Here is a 23,487-nt window from a genome sequence, read left to right as displayed (position 1 = left end):
CCTGCTGCTAGGAGAACGGTAATCTTATCCGGAGTGACTCGAGTCAAACGCTCTGCCGCTAAACCCCAATCAAACCTCCTCTAGCGACACCCTGTGCTGCAGCCAAGGCAACTAATACTCGCGATATTTTGTCTCGGGGTGTTGAGAGGAGGCGATAGCCAAGTGCGCAACCGGGGAGGAAAGCAGAGAGTAGACTGATGATTTTATTTCACATTTTCAAGGCTGTTTGTCACTGGTAAGGATCCTTTGAAATTCATCCATATTACTGTCTGCCATCAAGTGAATTGCATTGATGGGCCCTAAAGAGGCCTCTTTTAGGGCCCCACGCATTCATTAAACTAACCCCTTGTCACTTCCATTATTTGTTCCTATAACGATTATAGTAGCCTACACTGGAGATACAAAGTACAACAGACATAAACTACAATTGGAAAAAGTTTATTAGGGAGAAATCTTGGGTGATGCAGTACTGTATTAGTTCATCACAATCTCTATCACACAACAGAAATTAGCACACCTCACACTTACTGCATGCATCCTAGGCTAGGTTGCTGGATTTGCAGGGCCTTGACAAAGCTGTCAAAATGTCAAAGTGGCACAGAAACACAGAAAACACAGAAATATAGTAAAAACCATGATGGTAGAAGGCTATAGCTAGAGGAACAACTTGTAGCTCTCCTGAATGAGCAGTGGAAACAGCAACAAGCTGACACAGGAAAAAAAACGAAGTTCCAACCCTTCAGTCCTGTTTATTTGTCTCTCCTCGTGGACAAAATATGTTATGCTGCTGCTTTGTGACTGAGCTGGAGACTTGTGGGATTGAACAATATACTATGCCTACTAAATGAATCATAATGGAAAAATAATAAGAGTACGCATAAATCACAGTTAAGGTAGCCTCCTGTGTTCACTGGGAAGTTGAACACAATAGGCTCATGATAGATTTTTTTGTTCATGATTGATTTCTTTGTTTCAAACATACTAACTAATCCCCCCCCCTCTCTCTCTCTCTATCTTGCTTTCTAATTTAAAGAGCCCAATATTGAGCTTTGTGGTTTGTTTTCATAAACTATTTCCTCTTTCATGAATTGAACTCAAGGAAAAGTTGACTGGCTCACAAACCTCTCTAAAAGGTGTAGTTTTTTTCTTTATGTAGATTTATATATTGTGCGTGGCCTTTGTCTGCACATCTGGGTCTGTGGGGCATGCTGTTCACAGGTCGTCAGTCTCCCCATCGAAGGGCAGGGCATCCAACTCCATGTGGATGCTGCTGGGCTCACTGCTTCCCACCCAGCCTATAGGAGTACGGTTGAAGGAGGGTCGAGCGCCAATGTCATGCTGGTATACCACAGCTGGTTCAGGCTCCTCATGGGCCACCTCACTGGTGTCTGGCAGTTGGAAGGTCATGAGCTGAGAGGCCTTATCAAAGCCCCCAAATGGTGTAGCACTCCTAAGACAGATAAAGTGATGGGGAACAAAAGAAGATCAGACAAATAAGTTAAATGAATCTTGTATGGCAACTTCTGTAGATGTGCTTCACATACCTGGATGGACAATATAAGAGTCAGAGTTTTACAGGAAATGGGTGGGCTCCACTATTTCACACTCATTTCAAAGAAATCCGAGTCGACCAGGCAAGGCATATAGGGGACTGTACCTGTTGAAAGACTTGTACTTGTGCAAATCAAGGTGGGCATGGGGGACTGGCATATGATATCTCATGCTGGATGTCAGCTCCTGGTTGCCCTTCATGGCCTTTTCCCACGGTGATACGTATGAGGGAACATAATCATGCCTTTTCTTGGCTTTGTCTAAGGCAACCTCTACTCCATGACTACCTGTAGGAGGAAGACAGTAAGTTCAGAAAACATATTTTCTATGAGATGATATCCAATTTTGATATATTGATTGCACTACAGGCATGGGCATCATTCACCCATTATTTTAGAGGGGGCCCGAAGTACATGAGGATGGAGGGGGGGTGTAGGTGGAAGTTGACGAATTTAACATATTTCAAACACCTGAAATCGATTTTTCCTGCAATCTACAGCCATAATCATTAAGCCTAATTATATGTAAAAAAAATAATGTATTTTTTTTAAATATGCTTCTTTGCATCTCTGCTAAAATCTAGGTTGAAAGAGATGAGTCTTTTTCAGTACATTTAGTAATTGCTAGCTTTTCAAAAGTCTAGCAACCTTGCCAGCAGGCATGCCAGCTAAGATAGTTAGACAAACTACTCTAACTTGATTGATAGCCTGAAATGGCTTGGTAGCTAGTTATGAAGTTGGGAGATTGGGAACCTATAAACCTACATGGTTCGTTGAACAAGCATGGGAAACAGTGTTTAAACCATTTACAATGAAGATCTGTGAAGTTATTTGTATTTTTACGAATGATCTTTGAAAAACAGGGTCCTGAAAAAGGGGCGTTTCTTTTTTTGCTAAGTTTAGCTTGATCACATTCATTTACATTTACATTTACATTTACATTTTACATTTAAGTCATTTAGCAGACGCTCTTATCCAGAGCGACTTACAACTTACTGTATATGTGTACATATTATTTTGGCCATCAACAGCAGCTAAAATCATCCAGTCAGATTTTTTAATTAATAATTATGATAAAACTGGGCTTAAACATTTTGTTTAGTCATTCATTTAACGGGTCATTTGTAAAATGTCATCATCATATTCATCATCTCCAGCACCAACCCAACATCAACAGATGTGAAAATGGCGCCTTTCTATATTTTATAGTCAAAAAGATAGAAATCATTGGAAACACTTGTCTTCCTCTATCTTTTTGACTACAAAACATAGAAACGAGCTATTTTCCCATTTGTTGCTGGTGATGATTAAGTAAAAAAATGTCTAAAACAGGATATATCTGAGGGGGCACGTGCCTTTTTAACCCCCATGGGCATGACACCCCTGACTGCAGGTCCATAGAACTCACTCCAAAATCACTCTGTAGTTTTTCTATGATCATGAGCTCGTTTGAATGGATACTGACCATGACCATGTTCTCCTGGAGCAACATCATCATGATGTACATGTCCCTGGTATCCATGGCGCCCATGCTCATTACCATGCTCATGTCCATGCTCATGATCATGACCATGTTCATTACCATGACCATGCCCATCTTTGCCTGGTTTGGGAGGGGGTACAGGAAGGCCTGATTGCTTGTCCACCATGTGGCCACTAGCATCCAACATCATTGTACCACCCAGGCTGGGGACCAACTTCTGGAAGTTCTCCTGAAATACACACAAGTATATAAAGAAGAAAAGTCACCAGACCGATTGTCATTCTGTACAGTAGGGGGCCGTTAATTTGCCATTCGTTCGTTTGCTGTTGGCGCAGTGTGTTATAGGGACCACCCACCGGTGGGCGACTGCCGATTTCTACATGTAGAATCGGTTTGCAGTGATGTGCAAAGGATGTCCGACACTGTTCAGAGGTGCTAAGTACTCTCGGCTGGCAATCCTACTGGTTGTTGAAATATGCATTGGTAGCCTATCCATGGGATAACTTTTTTACCTCATCCGTTACCGATTTTCACTGCAATTGTTTTATGTTAAAGCTCTTTGGACAGCATTTATATTACATGAATTATACTATAACATTAACGTTTATTATTGTTAAAACAAGTTTAGAATTTTGACTTGGATGATTTACCATTTTTCTTACCATAGACTCACTGCCGAAGAGGTCAGGGTTGTTCTCGTATATGAACTTCTCCATACGTTTCTGCCTCATCTTGAACATCTTGGAGCCCTTGTTGGTGAAGAGGTGCAGCTCCTCCAGCATGGTGTCTTTGGGAGTCCTGATCTTCATCCCCAGGTCAAACTCTGACGCCTCAGGCTCAAACTCTGCAGATGAGAAATTCATACATTGTCTATTGATTTCTCATATTGATTACCTATATTATACTGGATGCACATGATGTATAAGGCTCTATTCAATTAAACTTGGTGACTAGGTAAATGAAAAATATCATTCTTCTGGTGCAGCAATTGTTCAAGTTTGAATTTTGGACTCAACACTGTCTGCATTGTGATACAAAAAAAACACTCAACAATGTATCTCACTATGCAGAAAGAATCATATTTTGACTTATTCTGGAAACCCTGGTTACCTGTTTGGTTTGAATTGCTCCCACGGTTTGCTTATCATTGTTTGAATTAATGTTACAGTACTTTAGGTGCATCATTTATCCTTCACCTAGAAAATACATCTGTGTCGATGTGATGTGATCTTTACATCAGAGCAGAAATTACGCTCAGCGCAGATGATTGCGTATGAGGGGGATGCTCTCAGATTCTTGCTGTCATTACGGTGGAAAATTCATAAATCACTCTGCTCAAAGATGAACTGGCCATTCTTCAACAATGTGGAGAGAAGGAGAGAGAGCAGAGAACAGCTCCTCCCTAAGTCTGGACCTGGCTGAGCATGACTAGCTTTTAACTGAAGCTTTATGAGGTAAGGCCTGAGCCATTTTCATATCTGCGTTATCTCCATTTGTTCTATTCTCAGTGCTTATGGTCCATCTGTCAGAAGTCACAGGGTGTTGAAACAGAGAGGATGGGTGAAGAGAGAGAGTCTAAAATGCATAACACTGCACAGGGTCCACATCAACTCTAATGCTACGGTAGCACGTATACGGTGCCTTCATAAAGTATTCACACCCTTGAATTTTTCCACGTTTTGTTGTGGTACAACCTGAATTTAAAATGTTGTATCACTGGCCTACACAAATTACCCCATCATGTCAAAGTGAAATTATTGTTTCGAATTTTTTACAAATTAATATTAAATGAAAAGCTGAAATGTCTTGAGTCAATAAGTATTCAACAACATGGTTATGGCAAGCCTAAATAAGTTCAGGATTAAAATTATGCTTAACAAGTCACGTAATAAGATGCATGGATTCACTCTGTCTAAATAGTCAAAAAGAAACAAAAATAGCTTATTAGCAAATAGCAATTTCTCAAACAAGAATTTTGCAAGGATTGTCTGGGAGTGGTCTGAGTGGGGAGGGGAAAACTGAAAATTAGCGCTTATTGGCAGAGAGGTTTGGAACTCTTTCTTATTGGCCTATTAACTAATTTACCGCTTGCCCACTGGGCACACCATGTCATTTTAACCTGGAGAATTTAGTAATAGTTGGTAGATACATTCATCAATTTTTAGCCGCTCAAAAAGGCAATCAAAAGTTTTTGGGATTCCCATTGTGTTATCACTATGCTTTCAACCATCAAAAAGCACAACCAAATTCCAATGGAAAATCAATGTCTGATTTTTGGTTTAGTTCTCACTGTGCCTTCAACCATTTAAAAGCACACCAAAGTTCAAATGGGAATACAATGTCAGATATTTTGCTTATTTATACAACAACTTAATGTGTTATCACTGTGTTTAATCTAATAGCACAACCTGGACTGCAGTTATTTGACATTACATGGTGCAAGTGAGCAACACCGTTTGAGATTCTGTGTAGATTATTATAGGAATTGTGAACATTTCCACAGACCTGTGACCCTGAACATGTAGGTTTTCTATGATTACATCAGAAGACATTTACTGTCACAGTAACCTCAAAATGTGTCCATTGATGTGTTACTCGTTTTAAGTTTGAATGAATAATATAACATTAGTTGTTTGTAAGGTAGCCTTAATATTAGGCAATTTACTGTCTTACAAATGTAATAGCTTATTGAATTGTCTTTGGTTGACAACTACCAAATATCAACATTTAAAGGATATATATCTACTGTTTGGAGAGTTCCATCTGATCCACTGGCATAATCCTATTCTTTAACTTTTATTTTTGGTTGAGATGGAGATGTGAATCAATGTGTTTTCATTAACTCACAATCACTCATTTAAAATCAAGTGAAGCTTGAAACTCTAGGCCTACACTGAGTTTACAAATCATTAGGAACACCTTCCTAATATTGCGTTGCACCCCCTTTTGCCCTCAGAACAGCCTCAATTCATCGGGGCAAGGACCCTACAAGGTGTCAAAAAAAGTCCACGGGGATGCTGGCGCAATATTGACTCCAATTCTTCCCACAGTTGTGTCAAGTTGGCTTGATGTTCTTTGGGTGGTGGACCGTTCTTGATACACACGGGAAAGCGTTGAGTGTGAGAAACCCAGCAGTGTTGCAGTTCTTCACACAAACCTGTTCTCCTGGCACCTACTACCGTACCCTGTTCAAAGGCACTTCAACATTTTGTCTTACCCTTTCACCCTCTGAATGGCACACACACACAATCCATGTCTCAATTGCCTCAAGGCTTAAAAATCATTCTTTAGCCTTTCTCTTCCCTTTCATCTACACCAATTGAAGTGGATTTAACAGGTGACATCAATAAGGGATTATAGCTTTCACCTGGATTCACCTGGTCAGTCTATCATGTTTTAGTTTAATCTGAATTTCAACAATAGCTGTTGACAACTTCCCAAATGCTGTATTGGCCTAAATAGGATCTTTGCTGATGTATGATTGATAAAATATGGCTACATTTCATTTGCTCTACAGAGCATACTATTTGGAATGACTTCGATAGCAACAGTGAATCTATTAAGTGTAGATTTCTCTACAATCATTCTCACTGTAAGGGCTGTCGTTCTCCTCATCCTCGGACGAGGAGAGGAGAGAAGGATCAGTGGACCAATACGCAGCATTTGGGAAATAAGCCATCTCTTTATTTTAACCGACGGCAACACGAAAACAAACACTTACAAAATTACAAAACAAGAAAACGACGAAGACGAAAACCTGAACATGAACTTACTTAACTAAAACGTAAAACTCACGGACAGGAACAGACTACATCAAAACGAACGAACAACCAAACAGTCCCGTATGGTACATACATTTACGAAACAGGAGACAATCACCCACAAACAAACAGTGAGAACACCCTACCTAAATATGACTCTCAATTAGAGGAAAACGCAAAACACCTGCCTCTAATTAAGAGCCATACCAGGCAACCCAAAACCAACATAGAAACAGAAAACATAGACTGCCCACCCAAAACACACGTCCTGACCATAAACACATACAAAAACAACATAAAACAGGTCAGGAACGTTACACTCACGATAGCACATTGGTAATAGTCAGTGAAACATATCAAAACGATGCAGGGCTGGGCTTTGTGAAACCATGGATGGGAGACCGAAGGGATGGCTGTAGATAGAGCAACTCTCCTGTTGGAGATGCTGCCCAGCCTATTGTTCTTTTTTATAGTGGATATCAGGTTGAAGATTTGACAAGGTTTGTCTATGATGAAAATTGGTTACCATGATCGCATAATCCAATGTATTTGCCACGTAGATTCCACGTCCCAAACATTGAAACAATGTTGATTTAACCAGTATGTGCCCAGTAGGTGGTGATGTCACCAGGCAGGCTAAAACTCCATCCCTGAAACAGGCTGAAATTTCAGGGGGTCTTTTCAAACAGCTCTTACACTAAAAGGGCATTATCATAATTTTCACAATTTCACAGTATTATAACAACCTCATAGTGTGGAAATTTAAACAGTATCAGTTAAAATTTTGGACACACCTACTCATTCAAGGGTTTTTCTTTATTTTGTAGAACAATAGTGAAGATATCAAAACTATGAAATAACACATATGAAATCATGTAGTAACCAAAAAAGTGTTAAAGAAATCAAATTATACTTTAGATTTATATTCTTCAAAGTAGCCACCCTTTGCCTTGATGACAGCTTTGCGCATTCCCACATATGCTGAGCACTTGTTGGCTGCTTTTCCTTCACACTGCAGTCCAACTCATCCCAAACCATCTCAGTTGGGTTGAGGTCGGGTGATTGTGGAGGCCAGGTCATCTGATGCAGCACTCCATCACTCTCCTTCTTGGTCAAATATCCCATACACAGCATGGGGGTTTGTTGGGTCATTGTCCTGTGTCACGATCGTCGTAACATTGAAGAGAGGAGGACCAAGGCGCAGCATGATAACAATACATATTTAATTAACGAAGACGAAAACGAAGAACACTTTACAAACTAAACAAAACAACAAACCAACGAACGTGAAGCTAAAGAACAAATAGTGCTGACACTAAACACTACACATAGACAATCACCCACAAACTACCTAATGAATATGGATGACTAAATATGGTTCCCAATCAGAGACAACGATAGACAGCTGTCTCTAATTGTGAACCAATCTAGGCAACCATAGACATACATACATACACCTAGACTAGACACTTTAACCAAATAAGCCACAGCACCCATAAACATACAAAAAACCCTAGACAATACAAAACACATACATCCCCCATGTCACACCCTGACCTAACTAAAATAATAAAGAAAACAAAGATAACTAAGGCAAGGGCGTGACAGTACCCCCCCCCCCCCCCCCCCCCCCAAATGTGCGGACTCCGGCCGCAAAACCTGACACAGAAGGGGAGGGTCCGGGTGGGCCTTCTCACAGCGGCGGCTCGGGTGCGGGACGTGGACCCCACTCCACCATAGTCAATATTCGCTTTGGTGGTGCCTCTGGAGCGGGGACCCTTACAGCGAGTCCCGGACTGAAGACCATCCTAGAGGGCGCCACTGGACGGAGGGGCAGCGCCGGACTGAGGGGCAGCTCCGGACTGAGGGCCAGCTCCGGACTGGCGAGCGGCTCTGGCAGCTCCTGACTGGCGGGCGGCTCCTGACTGGCGGGCGGCTCTGGTGACTCCTGACTGGCGGGGGGCTCTGGCGGCTCCTGACTGGAGGGGCGGCTCTGGCGGCTCCTGACTGGCGGGCGGCTCTGGCGGCTCCTGACTGGCGGGCGGCTCTGGCGGCTCCTGACTGGCGGGCGGCTCTGGCGGCTCCTGACTGGCGGGCGGCTCTGGCGGCTCCTGACTGGCGGGCGGCTCTAGTGGCTCCTGACTGGCGGGCGGCTCTGGCGGCTCCTGACTGACGGACGGCTCTGGCGGCTCCGGACAGACGGGTGGCTCAGACGGCGCTGGGCAGACGGGCAGCGCAGACGGCGCTGGGCAGACGGGCAGCGCAGGCGGCACTGGGCAGATGGGCAGCGCAGGCGGTGACAGCTGTCTCTAATTGAGAACCAATCTAGGCAACCATAGACATACATACACCTAGACTAGACACTTTAACCAACTAAGCCACAGCACCCATAAACATACAAAACCCCTTAGACAATACAAAACACATTGTTACGGATACAAATATTCTGTGTGTATCCTGTGTGTTTCTTTTCTCTCCTTCTCCCCTACTCACAGGTGACAATCATCATTCCCCAATCAGTCATCAATTAGTCGCTAATCAGAAGACACCTGCTCCTTTTCCCTTACCCAATCACAGTTCCTTTCCCTTGGTTTAAAAACCCTGTCAGTTGTTTTCTCAGTAGCTCAATCTCTCTGTCAATGCCTTCTCTCTGTAGATCTCTTGTTTGTTTTGCATCTACATGTCACGTTGTCCCCACCTGTGAGTATTGTTTTGGTTATGGTGTTTGAGTGTTTGTTTGATGGTGGGAAAAGGGGGTACCCAGACAAGTCGCCCTTGGGCATACACTACCCGTAGTTAAACGTTGTTAAAAACACTAGTTAGAACTGGGCGGACCACCCCCTGTATTTATTGGTTAGTTAGTTAGTTGTTGTTGGAATAGGATAGTCTAGTTTAGGGGTGTTTTTGGATAATTATTGTTTCATTCCTTGGGTCCAGCTCAGCCCCTTTTCCTGCTCCCCCCATTACTGTGTGTTTATAAATAAACCTTGAGTGTTTGACGGTAGTTCTTAGCTGTCGTGGTTATTTCGTTTTCACTCTTATTTGTCACTACTATAATTTGCGTTATGTTACGGGTCCCATTACCATCCCCCCTAGACTGTCGGGCCAAAGGGATTCGTAACATAAGTGGGGGCTCATCCGGGGTTTGTCTTTACTGACACACATGCCGCTCGTGCAAATTGTTGTAGTGATCTAGTTCGGTGTTGAGGGGCTGAGTCACTGTCTTACTGGTGCTCTTTCATGCCGTCCCTAGGAGGGGTGCGTCACTTGAGTGGGTTGAGTTACTGACGTGATCTTCCTGTCTGGGTTGGCGCCCCCCCCCCCCCTTGGTTTGTGCTGTGGTGGAGATCTTTGTGGGCTATACTCAGCCTTGTCGCAGGATTGTAAGTTGGTGGTTGAAGATGTCCCTCTAGTAGTGCGGGGGCTGTGCTTTGGCAAAGTGGGTGGGGTTATATCCTTCCTGTTTGGCCCTGTCCGGGGGTATCATCGGATGGGGCCACAGTGTCTCCTGACCCCTCCTGTCTCAGCCTCCAGTATTTATGCTGCAGTACCGTAATTTCCGGACTATAAGCCGCTACTTCTTTCCCACGCTATGAACCTTGCGGTTTATACAATGACGCGGCTAATTTATGTTTTTTTTTTTTTTTTTTTTTTTTTTTTCCACAAGATTCATGCCGCCAAAAAACTGAGCACCGTCACATAATGTGACGTAAATCGAGCGCGCTCAAACTTGCCATCATTCTGATTACGGTAGTCATTTTGTCACCCTCATCATGGCAAAGACACGGAGAAATGCATATGATGCAGCTTTCAAGTTGAAGGCGATTGATCTGGCTGTTTGAAAAGGAAATAGAGCTGCTGCACGGGAGCTTGGCCTTAATGAGTCGATGATAAGATGTTGGAACTGTGCAGATCCGACTGAAAGCCATAACAATCGCCACCGCAATGAAGTTTGACTTTCTTGGTAGGCTACTGTTTACTGCTATTTATTTTTTATTTTTGTTACAAGCCGTGTTTCGTTAAAGCCTATTTATTTTTGTTACAAGCCGTGTTTCGTTTAAAAGCCTATTTATTTTTGTTACAAGCCGTGTTTCGTTTAAAGGTTGTGTAAAGTTCATTTGTTTCAATGTACCGGTAGGCACTTGCGGCTTATAGACATGTGCGGTTTATTTATGTACAAAATACATATTGTAACGGTCCTGACCTGTTTTATGTTGTTTTTGTATGTGTTTAGGTCAGGGCATGTGTTTTGGGTGGGCAGTCTATGTTATCTGTTTCTATGTTGGTTTTGGGTTGCCTGGTATGGCTCTTAATTAGAGGCAGGTGGTTTGCGTTTTCCTCTAATTAAGTCATATTTAGGTAGGGCGTTCTCACTGTTTGTTTGTGGGTGATTGTTTTCCGTATCTGTGTGATGTCTTGCACCATACGGGACTGTTCGGTTGTTCGTGTCGTTTCGATGTAGTCTGTTCCTGTCCGTAAGTGTTACGTTTAGTTATGTAAGTTTATGTTCAGGTTTCGTCTACTTCGTTTTCTTGTTTTGTATTTTTTGAAAGTGTTTTGTTTTTTTCGTGTTGCCATCATCGTTTTCAAATAAAGAGATGGCTTATTTCCCTACTGCTGCATTTTGGTCTAATGATCCTTCTCTCCTCTCCTCGTCCGAGGATGAGGAGAGCGAAAGCCCGTACAGAATCACCCACCACGCTAGGACCAAGCGGCAAGGGAAAACTCAACGGAGTAAGGGACAGGAAAAGAAGGAGCAATGGACTTGGGACGATATATTGGACGGGAGAGGTCCATGGGCACAGCCGGGAGAATATCGCCGTCCCAAAGCTGAGCTGGAGGCACTGAGGAGAGTAGAGGCTACCGGAGAGAGGAACCGGAGTTATGAGGGAACACGTCTGGCACGGAAGCCCAAAAAGCCCGTAAGTAACACCCAAAAATTTCTTGGGGGGGGGCTAAGAGGTAGTGGGCCAAGGGCAGGTAGGAGACCTGCGCCCACTTCTCAGGCTTACCGTGGAGAGCGGGAGTACGGGCAGGCGCCGTGTTACGCAGTAGAGCGCACGGTGTCTCCTGTACGAGTGCATAGGTCAGTGCGGGTTATTCCACCTCCCCGCACTGGCAGGGCTAGATTGGGTATTGAGCCAGGTGTCATGAGGCCGGCTCAACACGTCTGGTCTCCAGTGCGTCTCCTCGGGCCGGCATACATGGCACCTGCTTTACGCATGGTTTCCCCGGTTCGCCTACATAGGCCGGTGCGGGTTATTCCACCTCCCCGCACTGGTCGGGCGACCGGGAGCATTCAACCAGGTAAGGTTGGGCAGGCTCAATGCTCAAGAGTGCCAGTACGCCTCCACGGTCCGGTATTTCCGGCGCCACCTCCCCGCCCCAGCCTAGTACCTACAGTGTCTACACTACGCACTAGGCTACCAGTGCGTCTCCCGAGCCCTGTTCCTCCTCCACGCACTCTCTCTGTAGTGCGTGTATCCAGTTCGGTGCCTCCAGTTCCGGCACCACGCACTAAGCCTCCTGTGCGTCTCCAGAGCCCTGTACACACTGTATCTTCTCCCCCTACTAATCCTGATGTGCTTGTCCTCAGCCCGGTGTCACCAGTGCCGGTACCTCGCATCAGTTATAGAGTGGGCTTTGAGAGTACAGTGTGCCCTGTTCCTGCTCCCCGCACTAGTAGGAAGGTGCGTATCCTTAGCCCGGTGCCTCCAGTTCCGGCACCACGCACCAGGTCTACAGTGCGCCTTATCCGGCCAGAGCCATCCGTCTCACCAGCGCCATCTGAGCCATCCGTCTCCCCAGCGCCATCTGAGCCATCCGTCTCCCCAGCGCCATCTGAGCCATCCGTCTCCCCAGCGCCGTCTGAGCCATCCGTCTGCAATGAGCCTGCAAAGCCGCCCGTCTGCCATGAGCCTGCTAAGCCGCCCGTCTGCCATGAGCCTACAGAGCCGTCTGCCAGACAGGAGCCGCTAGAGCCGCCCGCCAGACAGGAGCCGCTAGAGCCGCCCGCCAGACAGGATCTGCCAGAGCCGCCAACCAGACAGGATCTGCCAGAGCCGCCAACCAGACAGGATCTGCCAGAGCCGCCAACCAGACAGGATCTGCCAGAGCCGCCAACCAGACAGGATCTGCCAGAGCCGCCAACCAGACAGGATCTGCCAGAGCCGCCAGCGAGCCATGAGCAGCCAGAGCCGTCAGAGAGCCATGAGCGTCGAGAGCCGTCAGCCTGCCATGAGCGTCGAGAGCCGTCAGCCTGCCATGAGCGTCGAGAGCCGTCAGCCTGCCATGAGCGTCGAGAGCCGTCAGCCAGCCATGAGCGTCGAGAGCCGTCAGCCAGCCATGAGCGTCGAGAGCCGTCAGCCAGCCATGAGCGTCGAGAGCCGTCAGCCAGCCATGAGCGTCGAGAGCCGTCAGCCAGCCATGAGCGTCGAGAGCCGTCAGCCAGCCATGAGCGTCGAGAGCCGTCAGCCAGCCATGAGCGTCGAGAGCCGTCAGCCAGCCATGAGCGTCGAGAGCCGTTCAGTCAGGATCTGCCTGAGTATATCAGCCGGGACCTGCCCCTTGTCCCGGTGCTGCCCCTTGTCCCGGTGCTGCCCCTTGTCCCGGTGCTGCCCCTTGTCCCGGTGCTGCCCCTTATCCCGGTGCTGCCCCTTGTCCCGGTGCTGCCCCTTGTCCCGGTGCTGCCCCTTATCCCGGTGCTGCCCCTTATCCCGGTGCTGCCGCTTATCCCGGTGCTGCCCCTTGTCCCGGTGCTGCCCCTTGTCCCGGTGCTGCCCCTTGTCCCGGTGCTGCCCCTTGTCCCGGTGATACCCCTTGTCCCGGTGCTGCCCCTTGTCCCGGTGCTGCCCCTTGTCCCGGTGCTGCCCCTTCTCCCGGTGCTGGCCGTTCATTTAGGGGATGTTAGTTTTAGGGTGGTCATTGGGAGGGGAAGACAGAAGCGAGGAGTGACTATGGTGGTGTGGGGACAGCGTCCAGAGCCGGAGCCACCACCGTGGTCAACTGCCCACCCTGACCCTCCCCTGGACTTTGTGCTGGTGCGCCCGGCGTTCGCACCTTGAGGGGGGGGTACTGTAACGGTCCTGACCTGTTTTATGTTGTTTTTGTATGTGTTTAGGTCAGGGCATGTGTTTTGGGTGGGCAGTCTATGTTATCTGTTTCTATGTTGGTTTTGGGTTGCCTGGTATGGCTCTTAATTAGAGGCAGGTGGTTTGCGTTTTCCTCTAATTAAGAGTCATATTTAGGTAGGGCGTTCTCACTGTTTGTTTGTGGGTGATTGTTTTCCGTATCTGTGTGATGTCTTGCACCATACGGGACTGTTCGGTTGTTCGTGTCGTTTCGATGTAGTCTGTTCCTGTCCGTAAGTGTTACGTTTAGTTATGTAAGTTTATGTTCAGGTTTCGTCTACTTCGTTTTCTTGTTTTGTATTTTTTGAAAGTGTTTTGTTTTTTTCGTGTTGCCATCATCGTTTTCAAATAAAGAGATGGCTTATTTCCCTACTGCTGCATTTTGGTCTGATGATCCTTCTCTTCTCTCCTCGTCCGAGGATGAGGAGAGCGAAAGCCCTTACACATATTTGTAAAAAATTCAGTGGGTGCGGCTTATATTCAGGTGCGCTTAATAGTCCAACAATTACGGTAGTTTATGTGTCAGGGGGCTAGGGTCAGTTGGTTATATCTGGAGTACTTCTCCTGTCTTATCCAGTGTCCTGTGTGAGTTTAAGTATGTTCTCTCTAATTCTCTCCTTCTCTCTCTCAGAGGACCTGAGCCCTAGGACCATACGTCAGGACTACCGGGCATGATGACTCCTTGCTGTCCCCAGTCCACCTGGCCTTGCTGCTGTTCCAGTTTCAACTGTTCTGCCTGCGGTTATGGAACCCCTACCTGTCCCAGACCTGCTGTTTTTAACTCTTAATGATCGGCTATGAAAAGCCAACTGACATTTATTCCTGATTATTATTTGACCATGCTTGTCATTTATGAACATTTTGGACATCTTGGCCATGTTCTGTTATAATCTCCACCCGGCACAGCCAGAAGAGGACTGGCCACCCCTCATAGCCTGGTTCCTCTAGGTTTCTTCCTAGGTTTTGGCCTTTCTAGGGAGTTTTTCCTAGCCACCGTGCTTCTACACCTGCATTGCTTGCTGTTTGGGGTTTTAGGCTGGGTTTTTGTACAGCACTTCGAGATATTAGCTGATGTACGAAGGGCTATATAAAATAAACTTGATTTCATTTCATTTGTTGAGCGTTATAGCTGAAGTAGCATTAGTGTTTGCTATTTGTTGGCTCTTGTGTGTTAGTTCAAAATGGCTACATTTGAATTTAAATCCTTTGTGGATAACCCTTCGTGGGATGTTTTTGATAAATGTCGTAGAGTTGATTTAATGACCTTGGCTGACCATTATTCGTTATCGATTCCGCCGAGTTTAGTTAAAGCGGAGGTTAAACAACTAGTGTTGAATGTTTTGTTGGAAGAGCAGGTACTTGTATTACCGCTGCCTGAGTCTACTACCCCTGTAGGGGATGTTGCTGTTCCTCTAAGCCCAGTGGTGTCTGAGAGCGAGGCTAAAGCTCCAGCCACATTGCCCCGTTTTGATCCACTCTCCCCACAGTCAACCGGTGATGCCAGGCGGGATGTCCGTTCCATACAGTTCCAACTGGAGGCGGAAGAGAGAGCCCAAATTAGGCGAGAGACTCTCCAGTTGGAGATGTGTAAAATTGAGGCAGAAAAAGAGGAAAAACGAGAACAGTGGTAGTTAGACTTGGAGGAAAGGCGAGAACAGCGGCAGATGGAGTTAAAAATGCGACAGTTGGAACTGGAGGCAGAGACAGCGAGGCTCGCCTTCGTTCCTGCTGTGACTGTTAGTGAGGCGTCCTCACCAGCTGTAGCTTCCAACACTTTTGACATTAGTAGGCAGATTGCCTTGGTACCTTTGTTCAGAGAGTCAGAGGTTGACTCCTATTTTTGTGTATTTGAACGTATAGCCGTAGCATTGAAATGGCCTGAAGAGGTATGGTGCCTATTACTTCAGTGTAAATTAACTGGTAAAGCCCAAGAGGTTTTGTCAGCGCTACCTCTGGAAGACAGTTTGAATTATGAAGTGGTCAAAGCTACTGTTCTTCGCGCCTATGAGCTTGTGTCTGAGGCATACCGACAGACACCCCTAGACAATACAAAACACATACATCCCCCATGTCACACCCTGACCTAACTAAAATAATAAAGAAAACAAAGATAACTAAGGCCAGGGCGTGACATCCTGTTGAAAAAACAATGATAGTCCCACTAGAGCAAAGCAGATGGGATGGCGTATCGCTGCAGAATGCTGTGGTACCTATGCTGGTTAAATGTCCCTTGAATTCTAAATAAATCACAGACAGTGTCACCAGCAAAGCACCCCCACACCATCACACCTCATCCTCCATGCTTTACGGTGGGAACCACACATGGAGAGATCATCCGTTCACCTACTCTGCATCTCACAAAGATTGGCGGTTGGAACCAAAACTCTCAATTTTGGACTCAACAGACCAAAGGACAGATTTCCACCAGTCTAATGTCCATTGCTCGTGTTTCTTGGACCAAGCAAGTCTCTTCTTATTATTGGTGTCCTTTAGTAGTGGTTTCTTTGCAGCAGTTTGTCCATGAAGGCCAGATTCACACAGTCTCCTCTGAACAGTTGATGTTGAGCTGTGGCTGTTACTTAAACTCTGTGAAGCATTTATTTGGGCTGCAATTTCTGAGGCTGGAAACTCTAATGAACTTATCCTCTTTCCTGTGGTGGTCCTCATGAGAGCTAGCTTCACCATAGCGCTTGATATTTTCTGCGACCTCACTTGAAGAAATTTTCTAAGTTCTTGACATTTTCCTGATTGACTGACCTTCATGTCTAAAAGTAATGATGGACTGTCGTTTCTCTTTGCTTATTTGAGCTGTTCTTACCATAATATGGACTTGGTCTTTTACCAAATAGGGCTATCTTCTGTATACCACCCCTACCTTGTCACAACACAACTGCTCAAACGAATTAAAAAGGAAAGACATTCCACAAATGAACTTTAACACACCTGTTAATTGAAATGCATTCCAAGTGACTACTTCATGAAGCTGGTTGAGAGAATGCCAAGAGTGTGCAGAGCTGTCATCAAGGCAAAGGGTGGCTACTTTAAAAAATCTCAAATCTCAAATATATTTTGATTAGTTTAACACTTTTGGTTACTACATGATTCTATATGTGTTATTTCATAGTTTTGATGTCCCGTGTGGCTCAGTTGGTAGAGCATGGCGCTTGCAACGCCAGGGTTGTGGGTTCAATTCCCACGGGGGGACCAGGATGAATATGTATGAACTTTCCAATTTGTAAGTCGCTCTGGATAAGAGCGTCTGCTAAATGACTAAAATGTAATGTAAATGTAATGTCTTCACTGTTATTCTACAATGTAGAAAATTGTACACATAAAGAAAACCCCTGGAATTAGTAGGTGTGTCCAAACGTTTGACTGGTACTGTATAAAACACAGAAAAAATCAAATTTTTTGACTGCACTCAACCTTTTATAATTTGGTGGATTTAATTTATTTAATTAATGTAATAAAATTATTTATTTATTTTCCTGTTGGTTTTCATGCCAATAACATTTGCTGTTCAAAAAGGACAATACTTGTGTTTCAATGACCGTCGCTGCATTTTGTAATCCTGAACTATCCCTTTAAAAGCCAACACTAGTTACGTCATTCAAAGATGATTTCTGTCTATGTATGTTATAAGTTATAACAGACGTGGAGGGGAATGCGTTTGAACACTGGTCAGCTTGGAGCAGCATGCAGTGCCACAATGTGTTAAAACACAGCTTTCTGCTTAGGCCTTAATGTTATATCTGTCAGGACACTTGACACAAAAAGTGTAAGAGCAGCACAAATACACTTAACTGATGTCAAAGGAGACCTCCTATATTTACTTTTTTACCACTTAATGGGTGGAGGAGAAAACACCTGTCATCATTTTCATAAAAATGCATTATGCAATCACCTGAGGTATGGATCCTGTGACTCAACAGCTGAGAGGGAGGGGAGGGTTAACCATTACTGCAATGACTGTAAAGGACAGATTGTAATTGTGCTGTGGAATCTAGGAGATACATGTTTGTGTGTGTGACAGGGCGCTAGTCATTAGGACATGTTAAGTGCAAACACGTGGAGGAGCTTCTCTGACAAGTGCACAGAGATCTTGACAAAGTCCCCCAATGAACAAAATAATTAGCTTATACATAACTTCCCTTTCCATTCTCTGTGATGTGACCCAAAAAAACAGTCAACAGTGGATCCAGTCTCTTGGACCAGCTGCTGGCCCGTAGGGAGACCAGGCCTCCCTGAGAGTTCTCACCTACGGAAGGTGTCTTACTGCCTGCCCTCTATGTTTACCAGTTAGTACAGTATGTTACTCTTGATAATGCCATAGGCTAATATTGATCAATGTTACTGAGCGGAATTGAATGTATAGTACTGTATGGTCTCTCACATAGTTTTGAAGATATCCCTATAATCTTTTGTTAAAGATATGCAAGAAATATAGCAATAAGGCACGAGGGGTGTGTGGTATATGGCCAATATGCCACGGCTAAGGACTGTTATTAATCACGACACAACACGGAGTGCCTGGTTACAGCCCTTAGCCGTGGTATATTGGCCATATACCACAAACCCCAGAGGTGCCTTATTGCTATTATAAACTGGTTACCAATGTAATTAGAGCAGTAAAAATAAAGGTTTTGTCATACCCGTGGTATGTGGTCTGATATGCCACGGCTGTCAGCCAATCAGCATTCAGGGCTCGAACCACCCAGTTTATAATTTTGTACATATAATGTATTGTGTTTTTGAGCTCACATGTTTGTGCCTTACCATCTTGAGTGACATGTGACAGGTCAGTGATGATCTTAGAGGGCTTTTTCCTCTTGTTAGGAGGGGCAGGTCTTCCATGAGGCATAACGGCAGACTGAGAACACAAGTAAACAGGAATAGTTTTACACTCAATAGTTTTTTAAAAACTACTTGTGGAAAGGAGACAGAGAGAGGAGAGGAGTGATAGTCTCTAACCATTGCACCATTTAAAGACCAACCAACCACCAACCCTGCTTGGGACGGACACTTATGAGGCCATGCAGACTAGATGCAGACTGCACCTTGCTCATTGTTCAAAGTGCACGCCAATGGCTTCAGAGTCCTAACATTCCCATAACCAACAGATGTCTGTCCAAGAGGAAACATATAGACCACTGTAGGTTTCAGTTCTGTTTGGTCTGAAAACTCAAGACATGAGATAGGTTTAACACATACAGTATATAGGCCTACGGTGGGTGCAGTAAACACATTCCTCTGCATGAGGCAATTAGAACAAACTACCAAGACTTTCAGATCAATCCAATTTGCAGTAAACAGATCGATACAATTTGATGGATAAGATGAACATGGCTGTAATCATAGAAATCTGCCACATGAACTCTGTAGTCTAGTTTGTTAGTTTACTACAGAATACTATAGTACTTACTTTAGAATTCTGTAGTAAATTGTCGCATACTGGAGAATACTATATACACACTGTAGTATCCCTCGACCATGTTTAGTACTTACTATAGAATTGTGTATTATACTGTAGAATACTATAGTAAATAATACAGTATACTACAGAGCGCAAAAACACTGCAGTAAATACTACAGTAATGTCCTCAAAAACACTACAGTCCACAAAAACAGTCATTACTATAGTATTTAATTTGCATATTCCCTTCCCCCATGTTCCAATTTGTGCTACTCATGAGTGAGAAACCTACATGCCAAGCATAGACCATATATTGTGATCCCTATAGGTTATAGAAAAGAGCAGAAGTGCTGAAATATCTGTTCAGACCTCAGACCTACCTAGCTACTGTGCCTTCCGGAAAGTATTCATACCACTTGACTTTTTACAAATTATGTTACAGCCTTATTCTAAAATGGATTAAATAAATAATAATGCTCATCAATCTACACACAATACCTCATAATGACAAAGCAAAAACAGGTTTTAATTTTTTTTTGCTAATTTATAACAAAGTAAAAACAGAAATACCTTATTCACATATGTATTCAGAACCTTTGCTATGAGACTCAAAATTGAGCTCTGGTGCATCCTGTTTCCATTGTTCACCCTTGAGATGTTTCTACAATTTGATTGGAGTCCACCTGTCGTAAATTCAATTGATTGGACATGATTTGGAAAGGCACACACCTGTCTATATATGGTCCCACAGTTGAAAGAGCATGTCAGAGCAAAAACCAAGCCATGAGGTCGAAGGAATTGTCCGTAGAGCTCCAAGACAGGATTGAGTCAAGGCACAGATCTGGGGAAGGGTACCAAAAAATGTCTGCAACATTGAAAGTCCCCAAGAACACAGTGGCCTCCCTTTTTCTTAAATGGAAGAAGTTTGAAACCACCAAGACTCTTCCTAGAGCTGGCCGCCCAGCCAAACTGAGAAGTCGGGAGAGAAGAGCCTTGGTCAGGGAGGCGACCAAGAACCCGATGGTCACTCTGACAGAGCTCTAGAGTTCCTTTGTGGATATGGGAGAACCTTACAGAAGGACAACCATCTCTGCAGCACTCCACCAATTAGACCTTTAAGGTAGAGTGGCCAGGCGGAAGCCATTCTTCAGTAAAAGAGACATGACAGCCGTGCTTGGAGTTTGCCAAAAGGCACCTAAAGACTCTCAGACCATGAGAAACAAGATTATCTGGTCTGATGAAACCAAGATTGAACTATTTGGCCTTGAGAGGATCTGCAGAGAAGAATAAGAGAAACTCCCCAAATACAGGTGTGCCAACCTTGTAGCGTCATACCCAAGAAGACTTGAGGCTGTAATCGCTGTCAAAGGTGCTTCAACAAAGTACTGAGTAAAGGGTCTGAATATTTATGTAAATAAGATATTTCCGTTTTTTTTTTTTATACCAATGAGCAAAAAATTCTCAAAATATGTTTTTGCTTTGTCATTATGGGATATTGTGTGTAGATTGATGAGGGGGGGGGGGGGGTGATTTAATCATTTTTAGAATAAGCCTGTAAGGTAACAGCATTATGAAAAAGTTCATGGGTCTGAATACTTTCCGAAGGCACTGTAGGCTACAGGTTATTGAAAATGAGCTCTTTGTGTATTTTGTACAGTAGGTTTCCTCAAGGAGAAAGCACCCACAGCTATGTCAAAGATAATAAAACAAAAACACTACAGTAAATACTACAGTCTGCAAAAACACCACAGTAATGACTATAGTATGTACTACCGTTTTTTTTTACTACAGTATTTATACTATAGTAAACTGTAAATACTACAGTATACTGCAGTCATGTACGGCAACACAACAGTAAATACTACAGTATTTAGTCCGCAAAAACCCTACAACAGTGAATACTGCTGTAAAGTCGGCAAAAACACTACAGTGAATACTATAGTCTTTATACCATAGTATACTATAGCATTTTTTCATGTGGGTAAGCTCCATGCCACCTAGCATGTTAATGTCTTACAGATCCCTTTCTATATGCTGTAGTTCTATACTGTAGTTCTCCTTTGAGCCATACTGTCCTGCACGTCCTGAGAGTCTGCAGCTTCTTTAAGACCCTGTCAATGGCAAACTCCGCATCACATCGACTGACTGTAACCCAATCCACCAGAGCTATTTTTAAGCGCCATTTTCAGCCAAGACCTTTTATCGACGAGTAGTGGCGTCAGTGGACTATCAGATGTGTGAGACGCAATGGACATTCATATACAAACACATACACACTGGCACAATTGTGAAGAGAACGATCGAATTTTCCTAAAAGTCGAATTATGATGTTGAGAGGTGAGAGGTTGGGGGGATTAGAGAAAGTATTGTGAGGGAGGACTTGATGTACATCATCTGTGAGGGAGATGTACATGTGAGGGAGATGTACATCATCTGTAAAATGATCACAACCTCAGGTCCCACCCTCCCCCTCCAGGCTTTGCATACCATATAAAATGTGCAGTTGGATAGAAGGGAGCGGTCAGCACATTCCCTCAGAGCCTCCCTGCGTCTTTAAGACATGGGTCAATTCTAAAAACAATCAAGGAACTTCAAGACCACTTCACCATGCCTTCGTCAAAAGCACTTTATATCCCTTGAATTGAAATAACGCTTTCCTCATTGAGTCAACATCTTCAACCATTAATTCAATTCTCAAGTACATCTTCAACCATTAATTCAATTCTCAAGTGCAGTTATTTGTATCCTAAGTGAATGCTATTGCCGAATTTGATTTACTTTCCAGGTTGCCGTTGACGGTCAAGTCCTGCATGCAATTGGTCAATAAAATCCAGCTGATGGAATGATCCACTCACCCAGTTTTTGTAATCCTTCTGTTCAGAGGTCTATTAATACCATTAGGAGATGAAGGCTTCAGGTTAATCTCAGTCAGAAGTTTACAAATCACAGGGTGCCTCTGACCTATGGTTGAATTCAGATCCCAGGGAGTGCGAAATCCACCCAGAGCTTGGATGGTAGATCTTTGAGGGGGGGCTGCGGGGGCGGTGGTGGCGAGGGGAGGTTGGGGGAAAAAGTCAAAGTGGAGGGTGGGGGGTGGCGGCCGAAACTTCTTTGCACGGCATAAAGTGCTGATGGGGATATCAAGAGAGCAATATCATTATTGCAGATGGTCTGGGGGGCCTATATATAGAACCAGAGAAGGGCGAGGGGTGGGGGGTCTTAACTTATAAGATAGACTCAAAGGAGGGAGGAGTGTCTGGGGGTGTGTTTTGGGAGTGAGGTAATTGGTTTGCCCCTTTTCCCCTTCATTAATTAACTTCAACCTTTGAATAGATTGTCACTTTTCTGTCAGGCAGGGGCGCCCTTGCTGTTGTGTGGTATTCATGGTCATATAGCTGCCTTAACCAAAGTGGGTGCTGATTTGTTGGCTCAGACACATCCACAGCTCTCTCCATTACTTAAAGGGATACTTCAGGATTTTGGCAATGAATCCCTTTATATACTTCCCCAGAGTCAGATGAACTTGTGGATACCATTTTTATATCTCTGCGTGAAATTTGAAGGAAGTTGCTAACTAGTGTTAGTGTAATTGCTAACTAGCGTTAGCGCAATGACTGGAAGTATATGGTAACTGCTAGCATGCTAGTAGATACCATAGGCTAACGCTAAACTATCTCGAACTTCCTTCGTGCTGGATGCAGAGACATCTCCATGAGTATATCTAACTCTGGGGAAGTTGATTAAGGACCTCATTGCTAAAATCCGCAATAATCCTTTGAAAACAATACTTAATATACAGTACCAGTCAAAAGTTTGGACACACCTACTCATTCAAGGGTTTTTCTTTATTTTGACTATTTTCTACATTGTACAATAATAGTGAAGACAACAAAACTAGGAAATAATATGTGGAATCATGTAGTAACCAAAAAAGTATTAAACAAATCAAAATATATTTGAGATTCTTCAAAGTAGCCTTGATGACAGCTTTGCACACTCTTGGCATTCTCTCAACCAGCTTCATGAAATAGTCACCTTGAATACATTTTAATTAACATGGGTGCCTTTTTAAAAGTTAATTTGTGGAATTTCTTTCCTTCTTAATGCCTTTGAGCCAATCAGTTGTGTTGTGACAAGGTAGGGTTAGTAT

At 44.2% G+C, this 23,487-nt stretch overlaps 1 protein-coding gene across 2 annotated transcripts; it reads right to left on the bottom strand.

The window, feature by feature from the left end:
* Positions 1–422: 422 nt before the first annotated feature.
* Positions 423–22,412, bottom strand: LOC129851777 (myozenin-1-like). 2 transcript variants are annotated; one of them, XM_055918224.1, is made up of 6 exons: positions 22,193–22,412; positions 18,701–18,794; positions 3,696–3,877; positions 3,133–3,262; positions 1,658–1,838; positions 423–1,450 (listed from the first exon to the last, which is right to left on the bottom strand). In XM_055918224.1, the coding sequence occupies exons 2-6, from the start codon at positions 18,783–18,785 to the stop codon at positions 1,213–1,215; spliced, it is 816 nt and encodes a 271-aa protein (XP_055774199.1). In that variant the 5' UTR covers positions 18,786–18,794; positions 22,193–22,412; the 3' UTR covers positions 423–1,212. The 2 variants fall into 2 exon arrangements, with proteins under 2 accessions (XP_055774199.1, XP_055774198.1); XM_055918223.1 differs by having other exon boundaries at positions 3,016–3,262; positions 22,193–22,411.
* Between the last annotated feature and the right edge of the window lie 1,075 nt (positions 22,413–23,487).

The sequence above is a fragment of the Salvelinus fontinalis genome, chromosome 1 (assembly GCF_029448725.1).
Source record: "Salvelinus fontinalis isolate EN_2023a chromosome 1, ASM2944872v1, whole genome shotgun sequence".
In the NCBI taxonomy this organism is placed as follows: domain Eukaryota; kingdom Metazoa; phylum Chordata; class Actinopteri; order Salmoniformes; family Salmonidae; genus Salvelinus; species Salvelinus fontinalis.
Note: the sequence above shows the minus strand (reverse complement) of the source record. Positions and strands in the feature narration are given on the sequence as shown.